Raw genomic sequence first — 21,562 nt, forward strand, 5'->3', positions numbered from 1 at the left:
CTCTTTGTCTTCTTCATGGGTCATTGCACCCACAGGCACCTTTTCACACTGCCGTGACACAGGGGCCAGGACAGCTGTAGTGGCAGGATCCTCTCCTAGGACAACTGAATTCCACTCTGATGAAGGTGAGGGCCCAGGATTTACTCTTTCCTCGTGCCTGGGCAAAGAGTTTTGCTGGTGTATTTCTGGAAGCAGTAAAGTCCATTGAGCTTAATGGTTGGTACCTTTTAGCAATTTACAATCAAGGGAAATGTTCTGAGGATATGTCTTATGTGAAGTATGCTCGTCCAAATGTTTAGATGCGACCCCTGAACTTCCTTTGGAGAATATGTTAGTAAGAAGAGCCATAACAGAACCAATCCAAATCACCTCTCACGAAGGACAAAGGTATAAAGTATGGAGGGCTCTTCCTTCCTGGTGTTTTCAGTGACGTATCCTGCGCAGGGCCCCCCATCCGGGGCTTCTTGCCCTTGTCTCTGGGATGTCGCTGCAGCCTGTGCAGCTAAATCTTGTCTCACTGTTACACCGGGGGCGGGGGGGGGGGGGAGGTTGTTGTTGCACTGTGAAAGCACTATAAAGAAACCTCTTATTTACTTTTCTAAAAACAGTCTTCTCTAGGACAGATTTTGGCAAGAGGACTCTCTTCTCATTTCCTTATTGACTAGAAGGTGTCTAAACATCCCCTTTCAGAAAACAATAATCACATACTTTTTCTGTATGATCTGGTGAAATGGTCTTAATTTTTCTTTTTCTTTTTTTTTTCAGTTCACACACATGTGAATTCCCACATTTCATTAAGACAATGTATATATGTGATTCCTTGTTTCAGTTTAAGCACATTGCTTTGTTAAATGTGTTGAAGAGTTTTCATAACCTGTTCCTACCACTTTAAATTGGATATATTTTTCTTGTTGTTAATGTGAATCCACAAATTTGGAAACTGAGAACCCTGTGTAGAAGGGTGATTGCTTGTTATGTAAAAAGATTCGAATCCTTTCTTTGTGTGTGTGAGCTTAATCAGCCAGCCTTGCTATCGATTTCTTCTGTCATACACTGCCAAATCTTCTATTCAAGTGTTGTGAAAACTCTTTGTTTTTTTCAGGTCGAATGAGTGATTTGAGTGTAATTGGTCATCCAATAGATTCAGAATCTAAAGAAGATGAACCTTGTAGTGAAGAAACAGACCCAGAGCACGATCTAATTGCTGAAATTTTACCTGAAATAATTGAAATAGATCTGTACCACAGTGAAGAAGACGAAGAGGAGGATGAAGAATGTACGAATGCTACTGACGTCACGACCACCCCGTCAGTGCAGTACATAAATGGGAAACAGCTCGTTACCACTGTCCCCAAGGACCCAGAAACAGCAGAAGCTCGGCGTGGCCAGTTTGAGAGCGTTGCACCTTCTCAAAATTTTTCAGACAGCAGTGAAAGTGAAACGCATCAGTTTGTGATGGCTGAAACTGGACAGTCTACTGCTGTGCAACCTAATGAATCGAAAGAGACAACAGAGTCACTTGAACTTACGTGGAGGCCTGAGACTTACCCAGAAACACCAGAACATTTCTCAAGTGGTGAGCCTGATGTGTTGCCCACAGTCCCATTGCATGAGGGAGAAACCACAGAGGGGCGAGAATCAGTCACAGAGAGAGGGCCTGAATTTGATAATCTGGTCCATGAGCACATAGAACCTGTACCTCTGTTTTCTGAAGAGTCTTCAGGAGATGCTTCCATTGACCAAGAATCTCAAAAAATAGCATTTTCAAGGGCTACTGAAGTAACATTTGGTGAAGAGGCAGAAAAAAGCACTTCTGTCACATACACTCCAAGTACAGTTCCAACTTCTGTGTCAGCAGATGTTTCAGAGGAAGTCTCCGTTACCTTCACAGGAAATGCCCTCCCTGATGACCGCTTGTCCACTGTAGAAAGCTGGGCCGAAATAACCCCTAGGGAAAATGCAGAGCTCTCAGTCAGTCCTTCAATTCCCATTCCAGAAGGCTCTGGGGAAGCAGAAGAAGATAAAGATAAAATGTTCACCATAACAACTGATTTCTCACAGAGCAATACTACAGATACATCCATTACTTTAGACACTGGCAAGATCATGATCACAGAAAGTCTTTTTGGTGTTCCTGCAACCACCTCTTATTCGATCTCTCAACAACTTTCTGCAGAAGTAGTGCCAACCAAATTTACAGGGGAAACAGACACTTCTGAGTGGGTTTTCAGTACATCTCTTGAAGGAAAGAAGAGAAAAGATGAGGAGGTGGGATCTACAGTTGGATCTGCTACAGTTCAGGTACACTCATCTACACAGATATCAGATCAATTGATTTTACCCTCTGAATTAGAAAGCTCAAATGAAGCTACATCTAGTGGTTCAGCATCTACTGACAGGAGCAGTTTTATGTCCTCGACAAAACCCACACAATCTGAAAAAGAAATGGCAAGGTCTACTCTTGTCTTTACAGAAACAAATGTTTTAGACAGTCTGGGGGCACAGACTGCTAAGCCCAGCAGTAGCGGTCACCATGAGGTTCAAGAAGGGCCGTCCACTGTCCCAGGTAGCCCCACCTCTCTCTCCATGGAGCTGGGCTCTGGAGAAGCTGCTGCTGACCCAGAAACTACCACTGTTTCTTCATTTTCATTAAATTTAGAGTCTGAAATTCAAACCAAAAAGGAAGCAGCTGGCACTTTGTCTCCCCATGTGGAAACTATACTCCCTTCTGAGCCAACAGAATTAGCTTTGACTACTGTAATGGACAGGGAGGTTGCTGAAATTATAAGCCAAACATCCAAAGAAAACTTGGTTTTAGAAGTCTCAGGAGAACAACACCATGGGGCAGAGATAAAGGGCTTTTCTACAGATTTTCCTTTAGAAGAAGATTTCAGTGGTGACTTGAGAGAATACTCAACGGTAACTTATCCCATAGCAAAAGAAGAACGAGTAATGATGGAAGGCTCTGGGGATGCAGCATTGAAGGATACCCAGATTTCACTATCACCTGTAATACCTACTTCAGATCACAGCAACCACAGAGCCGACTCAGAAGGACCCAGTGGCACTTTGGTCAGCACTGCTGGCTTCCCTTGGGAAGAGTTTACAGCCTCAGCTGAGGGCTCAGGTGAGCAGTTGGTCTCAGTAAGCAGCTCCGTGGACCAAGTGTTTCCCAGTGCTGTGGGAAATGTTTCTAGTACAGATCCCCCATTTCCTGACCAACGATTGGGAGTAGAAGGTGCTATTAATGAAACTGATACAAGATCCACCATTTTACCAACATCAGAAACTGAAGGTACTGAAGCTGCGACAGAAAAGGGGGGAGTGAAAGTCGCTGTCACAGTCTCAGCAAACTTTCCCCAGACTATGGCGCCAGCCAAATTATGGTCCACACAAGAAGTCAACCCTGTGAGACAAGGAATTGAAAGTGAGACAGTGTCAGAGGAAAAGATTCAGGAGCAAAAATCTTTTGAATTCCCTCAAAGTTCTGTTGCACCAGAACAAACAGTTTTCTATTCACAAACATTTACTGAACTGGGACTCCACACCACAGATTCCCCTACGCTAACGACAAAGAAAATGTACCATCCTGATGAGGAAATGGAGGAGGAAGACATTTCTTTAGTTGATGTGTCTACTCCGGATCCAGAAGCAAAGGGCTTGGCACCCTTCACTGCTGTCCCTGAAGTTACTGAAAAATCCCATTTTTTCTTAGCTACTACCTCAGTGACTGAATCTGTATCCACTGAAAGTGTAGTTACAGATTCACCAATCAAAAAGGAGGAAAATGTAAAACCTTTTCCTGAAGTTATGAGACCAATAATTAAAGAGTCAGATACTGATCTTTTATTCTCTGGGCTGGGATCAGGAGAAGAAGTCTTGGCTACTGCAGTATCAGTGAGTTTTACTGAAATGGAACAAATTGTTACCACATTATATCCTCACGCTTCTCAAATGGAGAATTTAGAAACCAGCCTCATAAGTGATACAAGTGAAGGCTATAAGGGAAGAGAAAATGTAGCAAATGAAGTTAGACCACTCATTTCTAAGACAGAAAACCTCTCTGAAAATAGTGAGACAGCATCCAGCACAACCTTACTAGAAATTTTAAGGGACACCAGAACTGAAGGACCCTCTATGGCACCTCTCACTTTCTCCATAGATACTGAACATCCTCAGAGTCAGACTCACACTTGGGCAGAAGAAATCCAGACCAGTAGACCTCAACTGATGACTGAACAAGTCTCTAACGAGAATTCTTCAACAGCAGAAACAAAAGACACGGCAACCCCTCCCTCTGATTTTCTGGCTAGAACTTACAGTCTTCAAATGGCCAAAGGATTTGTTACATCAGCACCAAAACCATCTGACTTGCTTTATGAACATTCTGGAGAGGGATCTGGGGAATTGGATATGGTTGATTTAGTCCACACTTCTGGAACTACTCAGGCAACCAGGCAAGGAAGCACCACATTTGTTTCTGATAGATCCCTGGAAAAACATCCTGCAGTTCCAAGTGCTAAAGCTGTTACTGTTAATGGATTCCCAACAGTTTCAATGTTGCTGCCTCTTCATTTAGAGCTGAATGAAAGCTCCCCTGATCCAACTAGCACAGTGTCAAATACAGTGTCATATGAGAGGTCCACAGAAGGTGCTGCAGATAGTTTCCAAGACCATTTCAGAGGATTTGAGGATTCCACCATAAAACCTAACAGAAGAAAAGCCACTGAAAACATTATTATAGATCTGGACAAAGAGGACAAGGATTTAATACTGACAATTACAGAGAGTACCATCCTTGAAATTCTCCCTGAGCTGACATCAGATAAAAATACTATCATAGATATAGATCACACTAAACCTGTATATGAAGACATCCTTGGAATGCAAACAGACATAGATCCAGAGGCATTATCAGGACCACACGGCAGTAGTGAAGAAAGCATTCAAGTTCAAGAGAAGTATGAGGCGGCTGTTAACCTTTCTTTAACTGATGAAAACTTTGAGGGCTCTGGTGATATTCTTCTGGCTAACTACACTCAGACAACACATAATGAATCAATGACTTCTGAAGACAGAAGCCACCTAGATCACATGGGCTTTCTCTTCACAGCTCGGATCCCTGAAACAGAATTAGATATTTTGCTTCCCACAGCGACATCTCTGACCATTCCTAGTACATCTGCCACAGTTAATCCAGAGATTGAAGAACCAAAAATTGAAGCAAAAGCCGTGGATGATATCTTTGAGTCAAGTACTTTGTCTGATGGTCAAGCTATTGCAGACCAAAGTGAGGTAATATCCACATTGAGCCATATGGAGACACAAGATGAGTATGAAGAAAAGAAATACGTAGGTCCTTCTTTTCAGCCAGAATTCTCATCGGGAACCGAGGAGGCACTGATAGATCCTACACCCTATGTAAGTATCGGTACTATCCACCTCATGGCTCAGAGTTTAACAGAGGCATCTAATGTGATGGAAGGATCCAGTCCCTCAGATTACACTGATACCTCAGCACTTACCGCTTTTGCAAAGTTGTCCTCTCAGACACCATCATCTCCACTTACTGTCTACTTAGGCAGTGGAGCCTCTGAACATGCAGAGGGCCCCCAGGCAAGTGCTCTGCCAGGCACAGATGTCGGCACATCTCCAATGTCTCCAGGAAAACTTGCAGATACTGAAGTGCCTTTCACATCATTGAGGGAAGAGTTCGTTCACATAACCGAGCCTCCATCCTTATCTTCTGACACTGGATTAGAACCGTCAGAAGATGAAACTAATCGTAAATTATTAGGACAAATGGAAGCTTCTCCCACAGAACTGATTGCTGAAGAAGGAACTGAGATTCTCCAAGATTCCCAAAACAAAACCAACACTCTGCTTTCTGGAGAAATGGTCAAGGTGTTTCCCAGTATTAGAACACCCGAGGCTGGGACTGTGGCCACAACTGCAGGTGAAATTAAGTTAGAAGGTGCTACACTGTGGCCACATTCTACTTCTGCTTCTGCAATGTATGAAGTTGAGGCAGACGTCGTGCCTCAGCCCAGCCCACAGGTTTCTGAGAGGCCCACCATTTCTTCGTCTCTGGAAATAAACCCTGAAACACAAACAGCTTTGATCAGAGAGGAGGATCATACAGTAGCAACATCAGAACAGCAAGTATCAGCAAGAATTCTTGATTCCAATAATCAGGCAACAGTAAGCATTGCAGAGTTAAATACTGAGCTTGCAACACCATCATTTTCCCTTCTGGAAACTTCTAATGAAACCAGTTTCCTGATTGGCATTAATGAAGAGTCAGTGGAAGGCACAGCAGTCTATTTACCAGGTAAGGTTGCAACATTGATAAATCTGTTTCCAAACTCGGAAACAGTCCCTTGGTCCTAACATGTATATATGTGTATATAATTTTTATTGTGATATTAAATCAGTGAAGATTTTTATATTATTCACATAACACCAGGACAGGCCACAGTATTGAGTTCATAATTAGATGCAAAGAAAGTAAGTATATATTATTTCTGGGCTTTATAGATATTCTTTGTATTTTTCTGGGTTTTAGAAACAACATATAATTGTGACCTAGGAAATGTGAAGTTGTTAATGGTGTAAAAATTTAATTTGGTTTTACTCACAACTAAAATATTGCCTTGTCATATGCCCTGTAGTTATACATCTTAGTTTAAAAACAGGAAAAAAAAATCTCATTTTTAAAAATCTCTCATTGATGGGTGCTATTATGGCGATATCAAAATCTGTCAGGCCTTTAAAATTTGAGAGTAGTAAATAACTCTAATAAACATTCACGTAGTTTGTGCAATATCAGTTATCAGTCCATACTTTCATGTAATTTCCTTGCTCCAGATAGTCTGCATAATGCTTCTTAACACAGTACCTCGCCAGAGTGGGTATATATTTACACCCTGCCTGTCAAAAGAAGATTTCTATTTTTTTACTGAATGGATAGAAAGCATGAATTTGATGCTGGTTCAATAAACTCTCTCATTTGGTCTTCACAAAAATGCTGTATTATTATTATCATCATCCCTTTATTATTATCATCCCTATTTAAATGCATGGGAGGTGGATGTTCAGAGAAGTTCTGTGATTTGCTCAGGATTGCATAGCCACACATGCCATGGCATAGGTGGGATTTGAACCCAGGTCAACACCACCCCAAAGTCCATGGTCTTCTCATTGCTCTTTGCTGGTTTCCTATTAATATAGTATAACAATGAATAATCAGTATTTAATTATTTGTAAACCAGAAACCTTGGGATATTTACTCTGTAGAATTTATTTTCCTTTTAATCTATCTTGATAATATTGAAAAGCCTGCTCTAATGGTATTTTCCAGTAATGTTATTTAAATAACTATGTCAGTGGAATCCACAAATGTCCATTACCACCTAGCCACTACCTAGAAAAAGGAAAAAAAAAATCAGTATCTCAAGGGCTGTGTTGTTGAAAATATGTTTTATTTTAATGAATATGTTTTCCGGCATGGCTGTACTTAGAATTATTCTCCTGATCGTTTCAATGTTATCTTTTTGTACCTACCGTTAATGCTTCAGCTTGTTGTGCTTCGGATAGAGTAAAATAATTGTCAAGTGCAACTTTTATAAATGACTCAAAGTATTTTCTGAAGAAAACTAATCAAAGGTGGTTGATGGAATTTTTCACTGTCACTCTATATTTAGTCTGTAAATGATAACCTAGTAATCTGGCCAATATTTATTCTTTTGCAATTTCGCTGCAAATACTTCAGGTTGGTGAAAATATAATACAGAAATCATTGGTAAATCACAGAGAGAGAATTCGGTTTGACAAATGAGTGAGAAATGTGTGCCAGTGATGCAGCCCACAATGTTTACCTAGAATTAGAGCCTGCGTCTTCGCTGCGAAGCCAGTTGTCACTTCAGGCAAATTTGGTAAACAGCAGCGCATAATGGATTGCCTGGTCTATCGGTTGCAGGTTCAACTTTCGAAGAGTAATACAAACTGTTTAGGGAAGAATAAAATTTGCCAAAACAAAACTTTTCTCCTAATCCCAACTACTTTCAGTTCACAGAAAGCCCCCCGCTTTCTTGCCAAGTCCTTGTCCCATACTCTCAGCATGGTGTCTGGAGCCTGTGGTGGAAATAGTAACAGAATTTCATAGTCGTGTGGCACGGCACAGTTTTAGCAAGCGCTGTCGCATAAGTGTCACTCTGGTTTTGCACTGAGGGCAGCACGTAGATGTGTTGTTGACAGCATCCTTGACCTACAAGCAGTGTACTTTCCGAGGCAGAAGGCTAAAATGGCTAGGGAGATTTTACATATTTTTAGGACTATAGGAGAAAGAGTCTTAGAATAATTGGGGTCATTTTTGGAGAAGTAGGTGTAAGCATCTGATTATAATGTTGAACCCCCAGAGGCGAGTGTATTATCTGTCAAGTCTTTCTCATAGTCTGGGATTTACTTAACACTCAGAAAGTTTGAGTTTGACGTTCTCATATGGAAAGGCTCAGTTGTCTTCCACAGCAGTGCTTGCTTATTCAAATATTCCTAAGTTTATGTTTCATGACTAGACATCTTTTGTCATGTGTAATTATTTCAGGGTTTTGGGACTCAAGATTCTTGAAAATACAGTTTTTCGTCCAAATATATCCTATTTCAATTATTTTGTAGAACTTTCAACTCTTATCTGTATTTTTGTACATTTTGAAACATAGGGGATCCTGAAAAAGTAAAGTAATAAACATAAGTGATTCATGTAAATGCAATTATCCAAGCGATATTACAGAAGAATATACGTGTTCAAACTATGTAAAAGTATTTGCATTTAGAAAGCATATTTTAAAGGTTTTTCTTCTCAGAAATTTGTGTCTGTCACCTTTACATTTATCTTCTAGGAGTGTCAATGTTATTTGTGTTTTAATAAGAAAACTGTAATAAAACTTTGGGGTTTCAAAAAAATTGGGGGTTTCATTTTAGGTGAGGTGTTTGTCTTTGGGTTTGTTTTTGTACAGTAGAGTTTAATTTATGTGTTGCTTTTCTTCAAGTATAGTTTAAAGGAGTACATTTGGAACGTGTTTTTGGAAAAAGCATATTAATGTAGCAGAAGAGACTTCAGTGCACACTTTCGAAGAAAAACAGTTTCTGAGCATTAAGTGGTAAAAGGCAATAATAATTCAAATGATGATAACCAGCCAAACTGCTAAAAAGAATGCATGTTCTGTGTATCCAGCCATTTCACATGAACTAACCTCGTTTAAAAGAATACATTTTCCATTCACTGTGCACATATGTGTAATCATTTTTGACTAAAATCAATTGCCATTATCATGCCGACTAAATCTGCAGTAGAATATGTTAGTTGCCAGATACTGTACAAAATATTGTTTAAAAATAATGATGACTGAATCCCAGAAATGAATAGATGCAATTCGTAACAATTAGTTATAATGCCAAGAAACACTCCAGAGAGTAAAGTTAATGCTAATTTTTGTGTGTAGTATCTAAATTGCTATGGTAAAGCTTATATTTATGGTAGCAATAAGTGGCAATTTATGCTGAAATACACTGAAACTTGGATATGAGCCTAACTGCCTTTCTTACTTTCCTGAACATGGTAGGACCTGATCGTTGCAAAACGAACCCGTGCCTTAATGGAGGCACCTGTTATCCTACTGAAACTTCCTATGTATGCACCTGTGTGCCAGGATTCAGTGGCGACCAGTGTGAACTGGGTAAGATGTTCTTGCCTGAAAGAGTGTGATGCTTTTCCAGAAGATATATTGGGGCAGAATTTATATTGCTCAAAGGATTTCATAAAAACCCGTTTGTGGATGAATTATTTGTTAAATGATGTTAAAATCATAGAGTAATTCAAGTAGAGTCTGGGAAATGGGGACAGGTGTTTACGGAATTTTGTTAATATACCCAAAACTCAGTGAAGCTACCTGAGGTGATTTGTGTCTTTTTATAGTTTTTGTAGGTAGGCTTTACAAATGGAAAGTTGCATAAATAGTAAGGAAATACTTTAATCTATTTCCCTCAGTTGACATATCAATAATCAATTTAAATACAAAATAACTTTAGAAAGCTGTATTTAAAAATTAGGGAGTTTGGGGGTGGCTGGGTGACTCAACCAGCTGAGCGTCCAACTTTGGCTCAGGTCATGATCTCATGGTTTTTGAGATCAAGCCCGCATCGGGTTTTCTGCTGTCAGTGTGGAGCCTGCTTCGGATCCTCTGTCCCCCTCTCTCTCTGCCCGTCCCTTGCTTGCACTCTTTCTCAAAAATAAATAAACATTAAAAAATTAGGGGGTTTAGCTTTTGTGTTTTGAGCTAACTCGTTCCTCTGGGGTGGAATTGGCCTTGGTCTCCAGAGGCTAGCCTAACCCACCTGTACCTCAAGAAGTTGTGAAGTTTCTGTCCTCCTCTTTTTTGGGTTTCAAGAAGTATATTGTCTCTTTACTAAATCAGTTCCTTTCACTGTCATTCTTATTTTGGTTTCCTTTTCTTTAAAAAAAAAAAAGACTCCAGTTCTGATTTGACTAAATATAGACCTTTCCTCTGAAAAAAGAGATGATGGAATACATTGGACAGGTGATCCTTTTAGAGGTACCGTAAAGATTTTCTCATACAATTGAGTAAAGAAAGCCCATGATAACACTTTAGATTACACAAAAATACTGAGATAAAATTCTCAACACTCATTTTAAAAGAGTGCTTGTCTTGTGAAGTTTTCTTCAATGTTTATTCACTTATGTTTGAGAGAGACAGAGTACAAACGGAGGAGGGGCAGAGAGAGAGAGAGACAAAGATTCTGAAGCAGACTCCAGGCTCTGAACTGTCAGAACAGACCCCAGCACAGGACTTGAACCCACGAACCATGAGACCATGACCTTGGCCAAAGTTGGACGCTTAACCAACTGAGCCACCCAGGCACCCCAAGAGTGCTTATCTTTAAAAAAAAGTTAATAGAGCTGGTAAACTCTATTTCTGTGTTAATTAGTAGGGATGTAGAGGTAGCAATAGAATGCATTTAAGGAATAACTAACATCTTAAATGTCATATTTACATATATATGTATAAAAGCGTCTATTTGGCTCCCATTTTGTTTTACATTAAAATCACTTGAAAATAGTTTAGTGAGTTAATATATGTGAAGCCGTTAGAACAGTGGCTGGTACTTAGCAAGCATCATAAAAGTGTTTGATATCACTACTATATGATATCATCATTACTGAGGCCATTTCTTTAGGTACCAATACATTATATACCTCTTGGAAATTTAATTTACTTTTATATTTATATAGTTTAATACTCTTTTATTTAATATAAACATTAATTAAATCTTGAGTGGAATTGGAAAATGGTATGGGAATAAAGCATTAATTTCATCAGAGATCATACGGGTCTGGGTAGAAAAGTTGCATTCAGTATTGCATTTAAAGTTAGGAGGATTTTGATGGCTGGTGGGGGAGACACAGACACAGCAAACATAAGTACAGACACCGCAAACTGCAGAATGCATTTGAGTGCGAGTATTGACGTAGGCCTATTTATGGGTTTGTGGGAGAGAAACGTATTAGAAGAAAATACTTGAAAGGAGGTTAGATCTGGATCCCTCTGAGAAGATTCTCAATCCAAGAGATTACATCCTATTCTAGTAGAGTGATTCTTAGACTTTAGCATCATCAAAATCATGTGGGGGACTTCTACAACACCAATCATTGGTGTTCCCATCCCCCACAGGGTCTGATTCTGTAGGTCTGGGATGGGCCTGGGAACCTGCATCTCTAACATTTTCAGTTGATGCTGATGCTGCTGGTTCAGGGACTACATGTAGAAGATCTCTGCCCTGGGTGGTTGGCATCTATGGAAGGTTTGGAAGCCAAAGAGTAAGTTATCATGACTGCTTTTGAAGGAGATGACAATCAGAATGAAGGATGTACTGGAAAGGAAAAGGCCCAGGGGCGGTAAGGCCAGTTACATATTTTTAGTATTCCACAGGTGAGGTAATCAAAGCAGGAGCCAGGATTGAGTGTGGGAAGCCCATACAATTCTTTATCAGTTTCAGCATTCATGTGACTCATCTAAAAGCAATGGAGACAATGACCCTCTTATGAATAACTTTGAAATTTTCCCCGAGTTGCCACATTTGGCAAATGAAACGCAGGAAGGTCAGTTAAATTTTAATTTCAGATAAAAAAAGAAAAGAATAAATTTTTATTGTAAATAGGCCCTAAATATAGCATGGGGCGTATTTATACTTAAAAATTATTATTAAATCTGAAATTAAGATTTAATTGGCTGTTCTGTTCTTTATCTGGCAACCTTATACTAAATGGGATCCTTTGACCTTTTCTGAAAATACTTTTGTGGCCTTTTATGATTTTATTTCAGATTTTGATGAATGTCACTCTAACCCCTGTCGCAATGGAGCCACGTGTGTTGACGGTTTTAATACATTCAGGTGCCTCTGCCTTCCAAGCTATGTTGGTGCACTTTGTGAACAAGGTAAGAGCTGTTGCAACATTTGGAGGATGAAAATTATTGATATTTCATTTCCAATGTTACTTCTAGACAGCTTTTTGTCATAATTATTTGGGTGTTTTTAGCAATGTTGGCTATATGGCATATTTTTTCCTGCAGGGGAAATTCACAGGTTACCTAACTATGTTAGGTTTCCTTACGTGTCTGTACGTAGCTCACAACACCTGAAAAACAGTGTTGACTCGGTCACTGATGTTTTGTTGATAAAATAGAATTGCAGACAGGAACACTTAGCTGAATTTCAGAACATCTAGCCAACAAAAGGAACGTTGTTGTAAGTATTCTTCCTGAGGACAAACTAGGCATTGACCTTAATCCATCTTTGTGGCTTGTACCAAGGAGTATGGAATTCAATATTGGTTGCCTTTATTTTCTTCTCCTAAGCACTTGAAGGTCAATGGGCTTATTTTTCATAGGTAATCACCTCTGGAGAATGAATTGTTATAGTTGTAGAATACATTAGCTTTGGCTTGGCAAACATTATGTAAAAGGTATTATAAATCTGCTCAACCCGGAGTTTTCTTACTAAAGAAGCATCTACTTTTTCTGAATGAAACAAAGGCCTATGTTCAGGATTGCTTGAATCTCATGATCCCTGTAATTTGTATTTTATGGCCAACCTGAGAGTGTATTTTAGGTGGTTAATGGTAACATTTCTTAGTCATCAATCAGAAACACATTGCATCCTCAGCTTTGAAATGTCTATTTCCTTTACTTAAAGTCATACAGTGGTTTGGCTTTGAACAAAGTGCCTAGTGCCAAACTTCTGTTCCACCAGACAGAACGAAAATGTATTAGACGCTCAGACACATTGGTCTGGCCCCACATTCTGCTTTGCAATGTTAATCCAGACGTCACCACAGTTAGAACAAAACTGAAAGCAGCATGTATTGAATTGCCGAAGAGGATGGGTGATGGCTCCATTTTTAGGTGTTTTTTTTTCCTTTCTCTCTATTGCATAGGATGAATCTGTTTTAAAATTTGAAAGGTAAATATGCAAATTGACTAAGCAAGATCCTTTTCTTAAAGAAAACATTACTGTTTTCTTCAAAAAGATACCATTTTTTGAAGAAAACAAAAGTGTGAGATATATGAAACATCAGCTATCTTAAAATGATTCTGGCTTCCCTTAGTTCAAGTCCAAGGAGCAACTCAAAAAATCATTCATTCAACAAATGTTAACTGAGCACCTACTATCTTCCAAGTGCTGTCCTGGGCACTAGAAGTAGAACTTTGAGCAAAACAGACAAGGTCCCCAATCTTGGTGACTCAGTATAATTCTTGGCAGGGAATAAAAAGAGATGTTATTTGTTGAATGCCTTGTAGTTTACCAGATGTTTCCAGGTACATCATTTTGTTTAGTTGACAGTACTTCTTTGTGGGAAGCGGGCCAGAAATTGAGGCTCAGAAAGGAAAAGTGATGTGTTCAAGGTCACACAACTAGTAAATTAGAGAGTGGGGAAAATGAACCTAGGCTGCTTTACAAAGCCCAGATTTTTCTTGATATCTTCACACTTCAAAAGGAACTCTTATGGATAAGCATTTTATTTATGTCTATCTTAAAAAGGTTTTGCTTTTTTTTTCTCTCATTTCTGGTGCCACTAGCTTTCGGGTACATTCTATTTTGTCTTAAAGCAAGTGTACTTTCATCCACATCATTTGCTGAGAAACAGCTATCCCAGTCTGTTTACCCGATTGCAGCTGTGCTCCTGTGATTTATTGCCAGGACACTGAAAGATTTTTTTCTCCTCTTTTCAGGTTGCCTAAGAACAAATATTTTTTTCATTAACAGCAGCATTGTTGTCTAAACAGTTTTCTATCCAAATTTTAGTGATGACTATGTTGTTTCTTCAGCTGACCCTTTCTTCTCTGCATTAGTAACTTCCCAAGTCCCAGTAACTCTGGAATAGGGGAAATGTTTTGGTAGAGTGATAATGGAAATAAGTTTCTAGAAGGGGATCTTATAACAATATGGAAACAATTCTGTACACACAGATTGCCCCACACTAAAGTCATTGATACAGCTTGCCAGCAAGAAGTGCCTAAATGTTAACAGTTTCTTAAGGCTTGACGGCTATATGTCACAGATGTTGAAAATGTTACCTACATGACATAAAGAGAATACATTTTTAGTAAAATTGCTCTAAAGTGATAGTCTTGGCTTCTGTAGCCATGAACCAGAATTATCATACCCTTCCTTACCATAGCCAGCACACCCAGGCAAAACTGAATCTGGGTCTTCATCATGTAATCTATGAGTTATAGTAGTTTTAAAGCATAAGAAGAATTTCTATATGTATGATTTTTAAGAAAATATCCAAATGTGTTTCTTTTAATAAATGAAATGTGTATCGTGTTATTTTTAGATGAGATTGGAAGAACAAACAGGCTGCTTCCAATAACCCCTATCAGAATAGCATCCTTAGGAGATGCTCTTTGACACCTAGTCCTTCCTTACGTATTTATTGAATGCATAAATAAAAGTTATGTAAATCCATATCGACATTTGATTTTTTTTCAATAAAAAGTTTATTGAGTGGCATTTGCACATATATTCATAATCATCAGGATTGTAAATCTATGGTTTCAATAGTACAGATGAGGGGCGCCTGGGTGGCTCAGTCGGTTAAGCGGCCGACTTCGGCTCAGGTCATGATCTCGCGGTCCGTGGGTTCGGGCCCCGCGTCGGGCTCTGTGCTGACAGCTCAGAGCCTGGAGCCTGTTTCAGATTCTGTGTCTCCCTCTTTCTCTGACCCTCCCCTGTTCATGCTCTCTCTTTCTGTCTCTCAAAAATAAATAAATGTTAAAAAAAAAATTAAAAAAAATAGTACAGATGAAAAAATAAATACATACATACATATATACGTACATAAACAAACATACAAACAAACGTCCAGTTTGGACCTGGGTTCTGATAGAAATATACTCACCTGTTAACTGAGAAAGGTGTTGTAGCAATGATGTGGTTGTGCATCTAAATTTTATGATCATTTAGGATTTTTGGTATAAGGGAAAACATATGTAACGATAACCTATTTTAATGATAAAAGATAAAGAAAGAAAACTGGACTAAAGCCATTGGGTTAATAGAGGATATGAGTGTGTAGAAGAATTGTTTTAAACTTCCTATTCAATAAGTTAAGGATTCTCTAGAATTTTAAGCTGTCTTAAATAAATATTAATTCCCATGGTTAAGGAAAGCTATGCTTTTATAATATCACATTATTGACTTTGGCAGTAAGAGTTTTCTAAAATTCTTTCCAATTGTCCTCCCCTATAAACTAACTCCCTCTTATATGAAGATTCGTTTCCTCCCCACCCCTCCTGCCTCACCTCTAAATTCTTCCACATGAATATTGCAAAAGGAAAATGGCTACATCCAAGTAGCCAAATTACATTTCATTCTTCGGGGCTGAATGCTACTTTTATACCAAACCATCTAACTGTGTCTCTAGTCCTTTCCTATGAGATTTGGTGGTCTCCAAACAACATTTGAATAAAACTTAAAACCTCCAGTGCACTTTATTTAAACCAATTAGTCAGCTGGCTGTAACTAACAAGACTGGATAGACTAAACTGAAATACAGACTGCTCCCAGAGATGAGCTGCATCTGTTGTATGACTATCGTCTAAATCCCTGGAGCCAGGAAAACATTAAAATCTCTCAGAATTCATACTTTCCCACAATTATAGAAAGGGGAATAAATGGTGTGAGAGTCAGGAGACAATTTGACTATCAATTTGGCCACTAAGCCTGACCTATAAAGCAAACATTTATTTCATCTAGTAGGATTTTGTTTCCTTCATCAACTAGTAAGATTAGGGGATGGGGGGATGGGTTAATAGGTAATGTGGGAAGTTTTCCTGGTACCTAAAATTCCATAAACATTGCAGTTTTGTTAGTTCTTTTGTGTAACTAGTTCAGTATGTTTGTGAGATATGTTTTGTGATAGTCAAAGTCATTTCCATTGCTCATCATTTAATACATACACTTTAACCCCACCTGTGAGTGGATGGGTCTGAGAGAAGGTTGCCGGTGACAAGGCGGTGCTATGAGCAAGGCTGCTTTCCTGTGAAAATATTTAAAAAACTGGCAATCTAGAATCTCTATAGAAGGTATAGCTGCATCTTACTGCCTGTTTAAAATTTAGGTATATTTGAAAAATGTTCTCATCCCACCAGGATACTGGTTATGGTATGCTTGTTACAAAAGAGAAAAAAAATATGCATATGCATGTGTGGCGTGATGGGATGTGACTTCTGCTATTTCTTTCTAAAGAAACTTAAAATCATGATGCATTGGCACAAGGAGTTACCTATACTTCCTGTCCTTTGGGGAAGAAGGCACGCAATCCTAGCTGTATCCCATCCTAGCTGTATCCCAGAAGCTGCCTACCGATGAAGAATTTTTTTTTCTCTCGTTGTAAATCTTACTTGACAAGATCCCGTGGCCACCCAGCTATCTCTTTGGGAAGTGGTAAAGGAACTACTTCCAGAGACTTTGAAGTCCTTCTTCAAATAGAGCATTCATAATCCTATTAGCCGGAATTCTTATCTTATCACTTGAATGATTCTCTTCAGAAAAGTTGTGTTGGTAAGGACTTAGCCCCAGTTGCTTCACAAATGAGTCAGTAGACATTGCAGCCTAAGAAGTTTTGTCTGGCCCCTCTTCCAGTTTTCTTTCCTGCTGAAACTGGCTCTAATCAAGGAAACTGCAGTTAGATACTGACTTTTCAGTCCAGAGATGTACAGTCACCCGCTAGGCAGGAATCAGTTGGGCTATCATTATCATACTTTCTTCATCATCGTGATCAAATTTTCTTCATATGTAATTTCAGGGACATTGCATTGATACTGGCTTAGGTCTTCTTACTAGCACTTAGATCCCTGAGGCAAGATGGAATGACATAGGTGAGTTTAATAAGCTCCTGCCTTGTTTCTTCCAGACACAGAGACGTGTGACTATGGCTGGCACAAATTCCAAGGGCAGTGCTACAAATACTTCGCGCATCGGCGCACATGGGATGCAGCTGAAAGGGAATGCCGTCTGCAGGGCGCGCATCTTACAAGCATCCTGTCTCATGAAGAACAGATGTTTGTGAACCGTATGTAGCAAGCATACTAAGGTTTTGAAGCTCACTCAGTGTCACCATCTTAGTTTTCTTTGCATCTAACTGAACAGAAGTAGCATTCTCCGTTGCATTTTGATTTACTAAGTCCCTCATCTGAACTACTTAAAAGCCTCTCTCCTACATGAGTCCCCTACTTTGAGAAATACTCACCTCTCACATAGGAAGGCATTTCCTGATCTGCCAGCAGTAGGTGAAACAGCACCCTGTAGGTTGAGTCACATGAAATTGCTATTTGATCATTTTTTGACTTACCAAAATGGCCCCTTCTTATGGTTCCATCTCATTCTTCTCAGCTGCTGTCGTAGTTTCTATTTTGAAGATGTGCATATGTTGTCTAAAGTGAAAGACAAAATTGCTTCCAGTTATTTTTATCCCACCAATTAAATCTGAATTTGTAATAGCACCCTAATCCTACCCTCGGCACAAAATTGGTTCTTATCCACACCGCTAATGGTTTTAAGCCATAGAAAGTGGGCTTCATGTTAAGGGCATGAACAAATGGAGACTGAAAGCTAATGAAACTTACTACCAGAGCTGTTGAATAACTCCTTAAACTAGAACAAAGAGGAGAGCAGCTTGCTTTTATGTAGCGAATATGTAGAAGTTTTTTGCTTATGAAGCATTGTTTGATGCTCTGTTAAATATGTTCTCATAAAGCCTGCTATCTTTTAGAAGTTTGATAGTTAATTTGCAATTTGGATGGAGGTTCATTTAACTTTTTTGCATGGTATTCTTGCCAGTGACTCATCTATGATGAAAGTAATTATTTTTGAGGATAATTTTGCAGGACTATCTGGTCTAGGTATTCATTGTTTGAAATGCTTTGAGAAAAAACATGTGGCTTCCAAAGGGAGGCTAGTATGGGAATGATCTGTCACATTTTATCAGGTCACTGAATTTTTGCCAATGGCATAGCTTAATAAAAAAATGGAAAGTTTTTATCATGAGTAAGGCTGGAAAAAATATTTAATTATAGGAAACTGCTAGGGAAATTATTTTCTTATGTCTGATATTTTAATGTTTCTCAATGTTTGTGAATTAGCTTTTTAGTTTAAAGCACACTGGGCAGAAGAACAAAAGATAGTTAGACTATGAGAGATTTTTATGAGCAACTAAACAAAAATCCAGCCAGGAAAGAGGATGCATGATTCACTCTGAAAATAATTTTCTTTAATACATTTCATCCATATATGGGAAAGGTAGTAAAAATATCTGTGTTGTTTCCCCTCTCTTAGGTGTGGGCCATGATTATCAGTGGATAGGCCTCAATGACAAGATGTTTGAACATGACTTCCGTTGGACCGATGGCAGCACACTGGTAATGTTGACTGTGCATGAAAAATGATACCAATTCTAGGACCTTGGTACTGTGTGCTGATTGCATGTTACAGAGGGTGTATTTGACTGGAGACCAATTAAGTGACTTGATCAGGGTCACTCAGTGAAATAAATGAGTGTTAGAATGGAGTTCCATGCTAACTGATCCACAAACAGTGCTCCCATCACTGTGGCTCTCTTTGAAAGAGTGGCACATCAGACTCTGTTGAACTGGAAAACCACATAATCAGCAGAATTGCCTTAAGTTTGTCTTTCAGATGGTTATCTTTGCTTTTTATAGCTTCAAAGGAAAAAGGGAAAGAATAAATGTAAGAGAAAAGGCCTTTAAAAAAATACCTTTCTCTCTTACATAATTTCACTGGAAATCTGCTATATGGCATGGCTCATTTTTATCCAAACCAAAATGCTCATTTTTTTCATCTTAAGAAAGATTGTTGAATTATGATCTTGTGGATTTTCTTCCACTCAAACTGCTAATTACATAGTTTTGAGCTTTCTCTGCTTCTTAAAGAATGACTTGGTAATACTGGCCAGAACCTTGAGTAGGCTGAAATGAGATTCTTAGGACTGCTGAACCTGTTTTGAGTCACTATTCTAGATACATGTGAGTGTAATTTTTTTAGAAATAGTTCAAGTGTGGTTAGCTATACTAGTGGTTCTAGGCACTGGCTGTTCATTGGAATCACCTGGGGAACATAATTTAACAACTGGTGCCTAGGCATCAGCTCACATTCATTAAAGCAAAACCTCTGGCAGCTATATTTTCCACGTGCTCTCCAGGTGATTCTAAAATGCAGACAAGTTGAGATCCACTGGGCTAAACGATAGGTATAAATTCAGTTCTAAATTAGATGAATAGCAGGAAAAATTAAAAATAATTTTTAAGCTCTTATGTTTAAATTTCATTCATTACCTGCTACTCATCTGGATGTAATGAGTTTGGCCAAACGTAAAGTTCGTCCTAGAACAGATGCCGAAATAACCTCTGCTTTTGGAAGTTCTACTCTGTTCGAGAAAGCTTTTCTGTGTTCTTGTGGACATACCACTCAGGTCATCTCTGTGTCAGTTGCCATACTCAGCATTTTGCGTGTGTTTATTCCCCCGTAATAATCTCTAAGAGAGGTATTAAGTGTTTTACAGGTAAAGAGAGGGAATGCCAGTTAGGTTGAGATTTTTGCCCAGAGTCACAATTCTACTAAGTGGCAAAGTCAGGATGTGAACTCAGGCCTGTCTCCAAAGCCATGCTTTATTCTGGCTGACACGTCCTTGATTTGAAAAGGTATGCCTTATTACATTTTGCTTTGAGCAACCCTAAAATAAAGTCTGGCTTACCCTCTCTCTGTCATCACTCCTTATGTTTAATCAGCACTATTTGCCATTCAGGTTCATAAGTAGGTTCTTTGGCAAGATGCAGAAAAAATAGGGAAGGTAGATTGTAAAATATATTCCCAATAAGATCTATCAACCATATCCTCTGGATCAATACTCTTTGTTCTCTCATTGTCCAAAGTGGATGGTATATCTGCAAAAGTTGCATCTGTGTATTTTTGTTTTGCTAAAATAAATAAATATTTCAGGGAGGATAATTTTGGTCAGTTAGACTAATGATGATGGGTATGGTGTGAATCCTTCTGTATTTGAATTATAATTGAAGATAAACTATTTTGATTTTACTTATAATGTGTATGTGAATATAAAATTAAAGGATTTTTTATGTATGTTATAGATAGTTAAGACTTTTTATAATTTTGCAAATGTATTTTATACAGTATAGGCATTTAACGAGTTTTCTTTTGTTGAATGAATACTTCAGTCCTATGGGGTAACTTGAGTCTTAAGAACCACCATTAAGTCTTCCTCCCACACATGTTCCTTTACACATAGCCCACTGAAAAGTACAAGTCCTAGGAGGTCCCATCTGTATTACAGAAGTTAGAACTCCAAGAACTCAGGTAGGGCTCTGGTTGGTGCTTATTTGTTCCTTGCAGACCTTAACCACAGCTTATCTGAAAGTGTACCTCTATGTTCCCGCTCTGAGCCTGGCATTTGGCGAGGTGTGGTATATGTAAAGTCTGCCATTTGCTACATACTGACCTGATCAGGCCAAGTCCCCAACTTCAATTTCTCATTGGTTCTATGGAACTGATTTGTCTGTTTTCATTCTTAGCATTTTTGTGTGTTACAACATGTTTATTCTGGTCATTAGCAGTTCAGCTTTTCAAAGAAGTAGTTTTCTTGCCTGCTTTTTACTATTTATGGTGTGTAGGACAAGGCCCTTATACTACCTATGAACTTGGTTAATGACACTGAATCTTGACTTCTAGCTGGCAGCTGGGTGAGGTCTATAAAACATCTTAGGGAATGTTCCTTTCCTGTCAAATGCCATTCAGGTGAGCTTGATTCATCAGATGTCATTATTCCACTATGCCAAAGCAAGCCAAGTCAACTTTTTTTTTCTTTTTTCTTGTGGTCTGTGTCCATTAAGTTTCAATGGACTGTGAAAAATACTGTATAAAAGTAACTTAATTGCCATTTCCATGGCCT

The 21,562-nt window shown here is 38.8% G+C and overlaps 1 protein-coding gene across 4 annotated transcripts in view; it reads left to right on the top strand.

The window, feature by feature from the left end:
* VCAN (versican) overlaps positions 1-21,562 on the top strand; it is a 110,390-nt gene that overhangs the window by 65,734 nt on the left and 23,094 nt on the right. For 2 of the 4 annotated variants that reach the window (XM_027038829.2, XM_027038836.2), the window contains 5 exons: positions 1,103-6,331; positions 9,621-9,734; positions 12,399-12,512; positions 17,495-17,653; positions 18,916-18,998. In XM_027038829.2, the coding sequence (XP_026894630.1) occupies positions 1,103-6,331; positions 9,621-9,734; positions 12,399-12,512; positions 17,495-17,653; positions 18,916-18,998 (5,699 nt within the window). The remainder of the gene's footprint in view (positions 1-1,102; positions 6,332-9,620; positions 9,735-12,398; positions 12,513-17,494; positions 17,654-18,915; positions 18,999-21,562) is intronic. The other 2 variants (XM_053224619.1, XM_053224622.1) reach the window with 1 other exon arrangement.

Source organism: Acinonyx jubatus, chromosome A1 (assembly GCF_027475565.1).
Source record: "Acinonyx jubatus isolate Ajub_Pintada_27869175 chromosome A1, VMU_Ajub_asm_v1.0, whole genome shotgun sequence".
Taxonomy (NCBI): domain Eukaryota; kingdom Metazoa; phylum Chordata; class Mammalia; order Carnivora; family Felidae; genus Acinonyx; species Acinonyx jubatus.